General features: G+C 40.2%; 1 protein-coding gene and 1 long non-coding RNA gene across 2 annotated transcripts in view; one reads left to right on the forward strand and one right to left on the reverse strand.

Annotated features, from left to right (window-relative positions):
• Positions 1 to 5731: 5731 nt before the first annotated feature.
• LOC144379451 (uncharacterized) lies at positions 5732 to 7571 on the reverse strand. The gene is made up of 2 exons (XR_013442502.1): positions 7349 to 7571; positions 5732 to 5842 (listed from the first exon to the last, which is right to left on the reverse strand). It is a non-coding gene; the product is annotated as an uncharacterized LOC144379451 (long non-coding RNA).
• Positions 7572 to 7595: 24 nt separating this feature from the next.
• ANKRD42 (ankyrin repeat domain 42) overlaps positions 7596 to 12213 on the forward strand; it is a 75332-nt gene continuing 70714 nt past the window's right edge. Inside the window, exon 1 of the mRNA XM_078058607.1 lies at positions 7596 to 8618. Coding sequence (XP_077914733.1) covers positions 8561 to 8618 — 58 coding nt within the window. The 5' untranslated portion in view covers positions 7596 to 8560. The remainder of the gene's footprint in view (positions 8619 to 12213) is intronic.

Genomic DNA, 12213 nt, shown 5'->3' on the forward strand with positions numbered 1-12213 from the left:
ATAACTAGGAGTCCACACTGGTGGGAAGGGTATCTATGGAGAATGGACAGCAAACATAAAGGCTTGAAAACATGTGTTTTCAAAAAATTTTTTATATGGTTAAAATCCAACAACTTTGAATAGATTATGAGGAGTCTTTTTGGTCATGCTTAGAAGTTTGTATTACACTGGTGAGCATGGGAGCCACCAGAAATTTTAAACAAATCCTATCTGCATCTTTTTTAAGAATCAAGTGAATAGAAATTTATGAGATTGTCAAATGTTATAAAGAGGTTCAGTAAGAAAAACTGGTAGGTGTCCACTGGATTTGAGAGGTGAAAACATTGTGTGATAGCTGAACTTATGAATATAAACGAACAGTGTCATGGAAGAAATGCTGGGGTCTAATCCAAAAACATAGGCAAAATTTTCTTCTGTCTTCTTTTGGGGGGGGATCATAACTTTTATCAAATGCTTAAAAGTATATGACAAAAGGCGACATTCAAACCTACCAGTGTATCAAGAGTATCCATATCAAGGGTCAAGTCCTTGAGGAGCAAACATTTAGACTCTTAAGTAGAAGGGTAAGAAAGCACCATTGAGGAAAAAAAAAAACGTAATGGTAAAAAAATTTCGAAGAATGGGCAGTAAACAAAGTCAAGAAAATATGGAACGATACAGAAATATCCTCTAACAACTGATTGAAGAACAGGTGAGTATGGGTGTTAACACCAGTTGCAATGGGTTGTGTGGGTGAGAGGTGACAAAATTGTAAGAGCTACTCTTTATGAAATTTAACTGGAAATTTAACTGTAGTCAGAATGAGACAAAAAGATGTTAACATATATGTTAAAAGGAGTTAATTGGAGAGACTTGAAGACAGATGATAGACCAGTGTCAGAGTTGAAAAGAGATTATCAATAGCACAAAAGGAATTAGCTCTGGAGTGGCAGAGGGACAATACTTCCTCTGAGATGATCATAGGTCTTTATAGTTGGAAATGAAAATCCAGTTCCTAGTTTTTCTTTGAGGTAGGAGGTTGGATATTGGGTAGTGATTTAGATGTGTGGCCCCCAAATTTCACCGCATTACAGTCAGTGAATATTAAGAACAGATTGTTTATCTCTGGAGGGTCTCATTTAGTAGATTCTCATTCAGATCCCTCTACCATTTAGAAAGCTCCATAGTTATACATGAAAATAATGTCAATTATTTCTGAATTTAAAAAAACCCCATAGTTGATTTTAATGAACAGCTAGATCTGATAACTGATCTAGAAAGCAACACTGAACTGTAGCCCCAAAAGATGGAAAAGTAATAGTCAGCACTTACTACTGGGAACTAGAATGAGTAATCTACAACGGAAAGTGTAGCAAGGAAAACCAAAGAAAGCCTTATGTAAGATGGAATACTGTTTTTTGAAGTAACAGTTGAAGTTTGTGAGAACAGATAAAAGCATTTTATTTCCTAAAACCTGCAAATTTCATTGTTTATACTCTCTACAATGTTCTGATTTTAACATAATTGGTTAAAACTTAGTTCTAACTTTACTGTTCTGGAAAATACTACAAAGTAATCTGTTACTTAGCTAAAAATAAAATAAGCTTTAGCAAAAAAAAAAAACTCATATAATAAAAATTCAAAGATTTTCAAGCAACAACTAACCTAAAATAGACGATTCTAGTTTTGTTCTCCCAGCAGACTTTATTTACAACCTATTTAGCAACTAATAAATGCTACAAGAGGTTTATATGAAATATTCAGAAAAATGCACAGCATCTAACTGCAGGGAAGTGGAAAGTTTTAGCAGACTAAAGAGGTAATCTGGAGGTAAAAATGTGAAAGTCAGGCTATTATCAAAAAGGGCGTGAACTTCTGCAGAAGTAGGGTTTTCTCCTAATCCTACATGGGGTCACTTTGCTGTGCAGGTGGGAAAAAGCAAGTTAAGAGCAAAAAAGTTCACCTACAGGGTGAAAGTTTGGAGGTGGGCATCAAAGGGAGAGCAAGAATGCCTGGGAAGCAAGAGAAGAGAGTATTTAGGCAGAAGGAAGTTGGTTACCAAAACACATTTAATTGAATTTTCGGCCTGGGGTTGGCCCTGCTCCCTCCTCTGGAACTAAACGCAAAGAGCTGGTTTATGGGAGATTAGGCAGACCCTTCTTTGAAAAAACAGAGGTGGAACCATAAGTTTCCTACTTACAAAGAGCTCCACTTCTCTGGAATGCTGAGATGCCCACTTCATTGTGTTCTGGAATGCTTCACTTGAGACATTTCCTTTAATCAGTCCCTCACTTACCTTGAAATCCTGTGCATTCTGGGTTTTTACATCTTGACTCCTGAGTGTTACTAATGACTCCTTGCCAAAACCAGTGTTTTTCTTAGCTTCTTAATCTTCCCTGGCCCATGTACTCCTTAAAAGTACTTTCTCTTGCTTTATATAACATGTTTTTCTGTGCTTCTGTATTTTTATTTAGGAAGAATTTTTGTAAAACTTAAAAAATCAATACAGAAAAAGTCTCCTTTCACATCTTTCTTGTTCTATAAAGTACTGAGTTAATCACCTATAGATTCTTTGAAAAAAATTTTACAAAGAAGGGGTGCCTGGGTGGCTCAGTCATTAAGCGTCTGCCTTCGGTTCAGGTCATGATCGCAGGGTCCTGGGATCGAGCCCTGCATCGGGTTCCCTGCTCAGCAGGGAGCCTGCTTCTCCCTTTCCCACTCCCCCTGCTTGTGTTCCCTCTCTCGCTGTCTCTCTGTCAAATAAATAAAATCGTAAAAAAAAATTTTAAAAAGAAATTTTAAAATACTAAGATTACATACATTTTGCCTTTTTTCATTTACTGTCTTTTCCTATGTTAATGATGTAGATTTCATTTCTAAACTGTATTTCATAGAAATGTAGCATAATTTAGCCATTCTTTCACTGACGTATATCCAAGTGTCTAATTATTTACAACTATAACACGTTGCAATGACTATCCTACAACAGAACGTTATTTTGAAGATTTTACAACTGGATAGTTCCTGACTCAGGGTAATGTATGTTTAGAGTTTTGACAGATACTGCCAAATTGTCCTTCATGGGTCACACCAATTTAAAATCTCACCAGCAGAGGCTTCCGACCTCTTCCAACACTCATTATCCATCTTTTAGTTTTTTATCATAGTGACGTGCTAAGAGCATTCTTTCTCAATGAGTTTTGAGTAAATTTTTTTTTTTCAAATTGAAGTATAGTTGACATACAACATTCATTAGTCTCAGGTGTACTTGCTTTTGGTATTTTTATTTTATTTTATTTTTTTAAGATTTTATTTATTTATTTGAGAGAGAGAGAATGAGAGACAGAGAGCATGAGAGGGAGGAGGGTCAGAGGGAGAAGCAGACTCCCTGCCGAGCAGGGAGCCCGATGTGGGACTCGATCCCGGGACTCCAGGATCATGACCTGAGCCGAAGGCAGTTGCTTAACCAACTGAGCCACCCAGGCGCCCCTGCTTTTGGTATTTTTAATCACGCTTTTTGCTCATTAGTTTTTCTAGAGTTACTCTCAGACTTGATAATAAATATTGTCTACCTCTGGTCTCAACTTCATGCTAATGTATCTTGTAGCCTTTTAAATGTTTATAAATTTTTTCTCTGTGATCTTTGGAGTTTGCATTGCTTAGGAAGGCCTGCCTTAGATATGTAAAACAAATTTCTGTATTTTCTTCTAGAACTTTAATATCTTTAATTCTGAAATTTTTGCATATGAAGAAGAGCTTTTATTTTTCTATTTGAAATGCCACCTCTATAATAAATGTATACATGGGGTTATTTCTGAATTTTAGTTTGTTCCACTATTTGGTCCTATTCCAGTACCTCCCTGTTACAAATACCCTAGCTTTGTAGTTCTGATGGGTATTTGGGTGAGTTCTCATTCTTCTTTTTATATTTTTTTAAAGATTTATTTATTCATTTGAGAGAGAGCAAGCAAGAGCATGAGCAGGGGGAAGGGGCAGAGGGAGAAGCAGGCTCCCCACTCAGCAGGGAGCCCGATGCGGGACTCGATCCCAGGACCCTGGGATCATGACCTGAGCTGAAGGCAGACACCTAACCGACTGAGCCACCCAGGCGCCCCTCATTCTTCTTTTTAAAAAAATGTTTTGGTTAATCTTGCACCTACATTCTTCCAGATAAAAAATCATCTTGTTGATTTCCACTAAAAATTGTTAGAATTTTTACTTGAAATGCAACAAATTTATAATCTGAAGAGAATCTTATCTTTACAACACTGAGCCTACTTATCTAGGGACACAGGAGATTTTTCCATTTATTCTGATTTTCTATAACATCCATAAATGAAATTTTATGGTTTTTTAAGGTAGGTTTTGCTTATTTCTTGATTTCTAGAATGTTTCACCATTGTTGCTAATGTGAGTTCTTTACATTTAAAAGTTGATTATATCTAGTTTATAAAAAATCTTCTGTACGTTGCTGACAGCTTACCATCTTCCTGTCTTACAGATTTTCCGGGTAAACGATACCATTTATCTTAATTTATCTTAATTTCGTCCTTTTCAATTTCATACCTTACTTCTCTCTCGCTTATTACTATTATACTGGATCCAGAAGTCTCAGAAGAATGTTGAATTGTATGAATGACAGGAGATATAACCTGGCTCATGACATTAAGTGTGCTGTTTATTTCTGGTTGATACCCTTCATCCAGTTAAGCAAGCTTCCTTTTGTTACTTGCTTAATATAAATTGTATTTTTTTAAAAATCAGTAATAGATGCTAATTTTTCAAGTGTTTTCATTACCACTTATGGCCATATAGTTTTTCTCCTTTATCTACTAATGTAGAAAATTTTCATTACTTGTCTAATGTTGACCATCCTTGTACTGGTAGGATTAACCCAACTTGGTTATGACATCATTCTCTAAATGCACTGTTGGCTTCATTGTTTCCTTAGGTTTTTTGCATGAGTATTCATAAGTGAGACTGAGCTAGGTTTTATTTTATTGTTTTTTTCGATTCCGCTATGGTTATGCTTTCATAGTTGGGACATACTCCAATCTTCTCTATGCTTTGTTCCTGGTGACTTCTGTCAGGGATATATATAGGGCATTCTTTTATGATTATCAGTTTATTCAGGTTTTCTAACTCTTGAGCCAATTTTGAAATTTGTATTTTCCTGGAAAATTGTTCAAGTCAATTTTCAAGATTATTAGTATAAGGCTCTTCTAGGTTCACTTCTAATTATGGAAGTCCCTCGTATCTGTAATGTTCCCTTTGTTTCCAAATATTGCTTTCTTTTCTTTTTAGATTTGCTAAGTGTCTATTTATTGTTTTTTTTTTTAAAGATTTTATTTATTTGAGAGAAAGACAGCGAGAGCAGGAACACAGGCAGGGGGAGTGGGAGAGGGAGAAGCAGGCTTCCAGCGGAGCAGGGAGCCCGATGTGGGACTCGATCCCAGGACCCTGGGATCATGACCTGAGCTGAAGGCAGACGCTTAACGACTGACTGAGCCACCCAGGTGCCCTCTTTATTGTTCTTTTCAAACAGAAGCTATTATTAATTTTATCTTCTATTTCATTAGTATCTGTTTTTATTAATTCCTTTAAGTTTATTTTGGGAGATTTTATTTTTTCTGCTTCTCTGCTATTTCGGTTTTCTTTTCTGATCCTTCCTGCCATTTGTGCATCCTTTAAGGATGTGCTGACCCTCAGTGAATTTATCCATACAACATCACAATAAACAAAGCCTTTACCATTATTATGTAAGTGGCTACAAACTCTGTATTAATTTGGAGTCAGTCAGAGTGGGTTCAATTCCCCACCTCCTACTTATGTGATCTTGGCCACATGTGAGCAGTTTCTTCATCTGTAAAAACAGAAATAATAATACAGATTAAGTTTGAAACTATTTGCAAATCATTTAGCTTAGAAACTGGCCCCTATTAATAACTCAATAGACTTCTGGTAAGACAAAACACCTTAGTTGCCCTATTTCTAAAGATAAGGGGACTGGGATGACTAATCCCAAATTCCCTCCCAACTGTAAAAAAAGATGATTTTCATTCTATCAGTTCATCCACCAGACAAATAACTGATTGTCAAGCCACCTGCTAACCCACACCACAGCTACTAAGCCCTCCCCTTGAACTAAGTATTCCAAATGTCAGGAAAACCAAGATGAATGATGATACAGTCCCTACCTTCCAGAAACTCAGAGTCCTTGGGGAGTCGGGGTGAGGATCAACTGTTAAATAGGTAATTTTAATATAATGCGATAGTGGTCTAATAAAGGCTGTGAAAATTCAGAGACTTTGAGAAGTATGTCCAGCAAAATCAAAGATCTAGGTTGGACACCTAATTCAGGTACTTAATACTAGCTGCGAATCTTCAGGCAATTAACTTTGGTGCTTTTTGTCTCTATCTGTAAAAAGGAAGAGTAATACTGTTCTGGTAGGTTATGTTAAGGATTAAATAACAAAACTAATATAAAGTATTTAGTACAGTGTCAAACTCACAGGAATTCAGCAAATGGCAATAATTAATATTACCAATATTACAAGAGGCTATGGAAGTTAAAGTCAATTTACTGTATTTCAAGAGAGGTAAGATAGGGTGAGGGAAATTTCCCAAGTGTGTTTTAAGAACAAAACCTGTGGCAAAGAAATAGGATGGGAAAAACAAAAAAGGGTGAAAGGGGAATTAAGGTGGATGATACCCTTGGAGGGCAGAGAATTCTAATTTCTCTATTCTCCGCTGCTAAACCCATGTATTTCCTTTTTCAAGTAGGCTTCACGCCCAACGTGGGGCTGGAACTCACCACCCTGAGATCGAGTCGCAAGCTCTACCAACTGAGCCAACCAGATGCCCCCTCCCACTCCCCTGTATTTTCAATAAAGAGTGAATGGAAGAATACACATTAAGCAATAAGGTTAGAGAAAAAGATGTGGGCCAAACTGTTGAAAGGGAACATTTTACATTAAAAGGAACCTTGGAGTTGGGAGTCAGGAATCCTGGGGCAGTCTTTTGACTACTGACCTGTGTTTATACTGGCTCCACAACTTACCTGTTTGTCCTTAGCGAATTACTGATACCTTAAATCGCCTCACCTACAAATCAGGGACAACACCTACCTTACAAAATTATTCTGAGAATTAAGCACCAAGCAATTACCCAAGAGCCTGGCACTAACAAGCATTCAATAATGAAAGCGGTTGCAGCTGCTAACTTTTCCTCTGGGTCTTTCTCCATACCTGTGAAATGCTAGGTTACGCACATATTTTTTTCAATGTTCCAACAAGCACTGAAAAATTATACTAGGTTTTCCAAGGACGAAGAAAGGTCCCACCCGGCCCGCGCCACACAGGTCACCTACGCAACTGCAGTTCTGGAGTCTCCACCTGCGTCGCTGAGGCATGGAAAGCGCGATGGATGGTAGGCCATTAGAGAGACAGGGCCTAGATAGGCTGGATGTGAGACCGTGCCGAACTTCACGAACACGGCTTCTTACCATCCTCCGATTTCTCTAAGGCGAAGCCTTGAAAAAGGTTGAGGGGAAGCCGGAAGTGACGCAAGGCCATGGGGAAGTGGAAATGACGGCAGCACGCCGGAAGTTTACCCGTTTCCAAGGCAACGGCTCCACCACCCCTCCAACAGGTTGGCTGGAGTCGAGACGCTGGAAAGCAACTCCGAGGAGAGGGTACCAGCCCACGGCGGCCGCCGCCAGAACGACTCGCGGGGAGTAGTAACCGAAGACGGCGGCCGCCTCAGTAGCCATCGCGTGTGGAGGATCAACGGCCGACACGGCCAACGCGGAGGCCAGTTAAGGGAAAGAGTTAGCGAAGACCAGGACTTTAGTCCCAGCGAAGACTGGGAAAGAATCCGTGAAGACGGCGGCCACCTCTGTCGGGGCTCTACAAGAAGACTAAGTGAAGACATCGGTTTCTCCCGCAGTGACTCGAGAAGAGTCCATGAAGACCTGGGCAGTGTCTCTCGCGAGAGACTTACGGGAGATGGTGGCCGCCATCACAGCAGCTCCTGGGAGAGAGTAAGGGGAGCCCAAGGCTTCAGCAGCAGCGACGTGAATTTAAGTGAGGTCGGCAGCCACCGAACTAGTGACTGTGAGGGACTGGTCGGAGAAGACCGCGGCCTCTGCTTTAGTGATTCTTGGGAGGGTGTCAGAGAAGTCCCGGGCCCCCAACCCGGCGACTCCGGGGAGAGAGGCAGTGACTACTGCAGACGCCGCCTCAGTGGCTCTTGGGAGGAAGGGAGTGTCGATGGCGGCCACAGCCTCAGTAATTCCTGGGAGGGAGTAAGTGAAGACCGCGGCTACGCGGCCAGCGACTCCTCCGAGGTGAGCGTGAGCGTAGACGCCAGCCGCTGCCTCCGTGGCTTCTGGGAGAGAGAAAGTATAGACGAGGGTTTCCGCTGCCGGAGCTCTTGGGAGAAAACCAGGGAGGACCGGGTCCCCGGTCTTAGCGACGACGACGGCAGCCACTGCAGTGGCTCGTGGGTGACAGCAAGTGAAGATCGCCGCAGCAGCGGGGGCCTGGACTCGAGTCCTCCCCGGAGTCCGAGGGATCGCACCATGCCAGGGGTGTCCGATTCAGGCCCCTCCACCTCCTCTAGGGAGACTGCAACCCCGTGTGAGTCAGACTACTTCGCTTACCTTTGTCTCTGCCACTGTGCTTTTCTCATTTCACCCACAACAGCGTTGGCCCTTTCTGGCAGTTTCCTTTTTCAGCTGTGACTCCTAATTTCCCTTAATTGACCTATTTTAAGTGGGTCCCAAGGCTGTTCATCTGTTTCTCATCCTCCTTCACTTCAGCGTTCCTCTCTTTCTTTCCACCTGCATTATTCCTGAAACTTCTTGCCCAGATTGACATAAACGCTTGTTAAATGTTACGGACTCTTGGCTTCTCTGCAGCATTTGACCCCGCGGAGATGACTTTAGACTTACCTAGTTTTCTTCCTTCCACTCTGTTGACTCTCCCTTTCCCTTAGATGACTTTTCTTCCATCCTCTCCTTAAATGCTGCCCCCCCCCCCCCCCCCGCCGGAGATAATGCCATCACTAGCGCTTTTTTTCTGGCCGTGTACTATGACTTAAACCCTAGTGAATTCTGCGTTACTCAATCATCCAGTAAATATTAATTGAGTGCCTACTATTTGTTGTATCTTAAGGTTATATCACTGAAGAAGACAGGCACATTCCTTACCTTCTAGGAAGAAAGATAAATACTGAGCAAATAATAACTAGTGTGATGAATATTATAAAGAGTAGTGTGCTATTGGCTTCAGTATGGGGTGACGATGGGTATCAGAAAAAACTAATACTGAGAGACACCTAACACTGAGATCTGTTGCGGACTCATATATACAGCTCCCTTCTGGAACTCTTCCTTTGGCACCTCAAGATCAACATGTGCAAAATAGGATTTTGAATCCATTTGCCCTCTCTGTCCTTTGGTGTCTGCTACAGGTAACTAAGCCAGACACCTTGGAGTCATCCTATTTCTCCTCCTTATTTCATCCACTGTATGCATCGAAGTTCAATTCATTCTATTTCCATATTTGTTGAATCTGTCTCCTTTTCTGTTCCTACTGCCACTCTTTTAGTTGAGGGTTTCAACCTCTCTGGTGTAGACTACTGTAGCTTTCTTCTAACATGGTCTTCCTGAGTCTCCAGTCTTGCCTTTTTGCTCCCCTTCAGCAATAGGATGGGTTTTTTTGTTTTTGTTTTTTTTGTGTGTGTGTGGTTTCTTGATCACATCCTACTGTTCATGCTGTCTAGGTTGCCTTTCCCTGTCCCCATTTTACCTGGCAAACTCCTGCTAATCCTTGAAGATTCATTTTAGATCTTACCTTCCCCAGAAATCCGTTCTGTGCCCCCTTTCTTCCTACCCTGGCTGCGTTAGATGTCTTCTGTGCTTCCATAAGTTTTTATGACTATTTCTGTCATTGCTCCTACCATATTATTTTATAATTTGTATTTGTATCTTTCTGTGAGTTCTTTGAGGACAGAGACCATGTTGTCTTCATCTTTTTATCTTTATAGTAGACACCAAATTAATGTTGAGTGGATGGATGGGTGGATGAATGAATGAATTGGGATGGGATGGGGTGCAAAAAAAAAGGCGTAAAATTAGATGGAGCCAAATTATGGGCTTGCATATATTGTCATTCTGAGAGTTTGGACTTTGTTCTCTAGACCAGCAGTGGATAACCAGAAGCAGTTAGTGGAGTAGAGGCATGAAGTGATCAGGATAGTGTCTCTGTATAAAGTGGATTAGAGTGGGTAGAACATCATTTGTAGATCTTGTAGTATTAGTTTAAAGGAGAAGAATGAAGGTCTGACCTAAGGGATTAACATCATTAAACATTTATTAAGTGGCTTGGTTATTTTTGGTCCCTTCCTTGCACCCTTCCCCATATGGATATATCTTAATTGTTCTTCAAGGTCTTGCTTAAATGTTTACTCCTCCAAAGTCTTAATTTTACCTGTACTTTCTTAGTGCATCAGTCAGTTTTTTTTATTTTATCGAATTTATCCAAGTAGATTTTATTTTATTTATTTTTTTAATTTTTTATTGTTATGTTATATCCAAGTAGATTTTAAAGTGTTGGTGGAAAGAAAATGTATTAAATCCATGTCCATTTTCCATCATATTGAAGTGGGAGAGCTAGGTTCTTGTCTCATGGAATCGAAGAATGAATCTCATAGTCAAAGGAGAGTGAGTAAAGCGGTAGAGTTTTGTTAAGCAAGGATACAGAAAAAGCTCTCGAGAGTGAGAGGGTTGCCACTGAGGGTTTTTAGTGGCTATCTTTTATTGAGAACTGACTGGGAAACTTGTGGCCTTGGGATTCTTGTGCCATCTTGGTTTGAGCAAGGACTATTGATAACACCCTTAATGACTTAATTTTTTGAGGTTTGGTCATTTTCTGTGATACACTGTAGCCGCCAAAGAAGAATACTCCCAAGCATCCGAAGCCAGGTGGTCTTTTCTTACATCCTGTTCACTCTGTCTTAGCGCTTCTGCCTGCCAGGAATAGTCTCAGAGCCTAGCCAGGAGCCCCCAGTCTTTCCCTGCCTATACCTTAACCCTTTCCTTGTTCAATAATATCAAAGTGCTTGGCACATGGTAGATGCTCAGAAAGGATTTTTGAATAAAATGTGCAGCATTTTGTTAAGGGGTGGTGTAAGATATGATTCCAGCCCTCAAGAAATTAACATTTGAGTTGTGGAGAAAGGAGATATACATAGATAAGTAGTAGTACAGATTGCATAGATTATCTACCAGAAATGTTGGTGAGTTCTTTCGAAAACAATTTGAGGTCAGGAATCGTGTCTTTTTGTTTAGGAAATGCTTTGATTAAACTCTCTTCTTCTTTCTCCTCCAACAACTGTTTGTTCATGCTTAGATACCTTTGTTCCTTCTGGCTTCAGGTACACATTAAAATATTTCACAGTCACAATGTAGTCTCGATGTTTGGAACATTAAATTATAAAATATAAGACCACTGGGTGTATGAAGTAAACATGTGACCTGCCATTCCTTTCTTAGTGTAGTACATATGAGAAGGATAAGAAAAATAGATTGATAGAATATATCAGCCTATGTGAGATAAGGCTCTGGTAAAATCACTGGAGAGTAGGTCTCTCTTAAGGAGAATGCACTGGGTATATTTCAAAATGGTTACTTTCCCCCTTTCCCTGACAAAGACATGAAGTGATTCTTTTTGACTTTTCACAGTGATAACCTGGTGGGATTTACCCTGGTGGGACAAAAATCTATGAAAATGTGGGGGCCTTCTAAGACTGTGGCCCCAAAGAGTTCTCACTCATAGGCTAATATTTGCCCAGCCTCTAGCAATTTGTCAAAATTACCATTTCAGTGCTTTGAAGTTTATGGCTCCAGTGGCTTTGGCTCCAGGTAAGCTGAACTTGTTTGTGTTTTTCTGTATTTGTGTGTCTCTCCAGACTCAGGGAGGCAATTGGCCCTGAGACCTTGGTTCTCTGATGAGTCCAAGAAAAGTTGTTGATTTTCTGTTTGTTCAGCTTTTCCTCTACCTATGGGAGTGATAACTTCGGTGCTTTTTATGTGTTAGAGCTGAAATGGAAGTCTGATTGAGATGTTAATCACAAACATCTTTGTGGTAAATTGTTTGGAAAACCAAAGTGATTTTGTGCTTTCTGTTGAATCATTGCTTTAATCTTTTTTTTTTTTTTTAAGTTTTGTAA

This window comes from Halichoerus grypus, chromosome 11, assembly GCF_964656455.1.
Source record: "Halichoerus grypus chromosome 11, mHalGry1.hap1.1, whole genome shotgun sequence".
NCBI lineage: Eukaryota > Metazoa > Chordata > Mammalia > Carnivora > Phocidae > Halichoerus > Halichoerus grypus.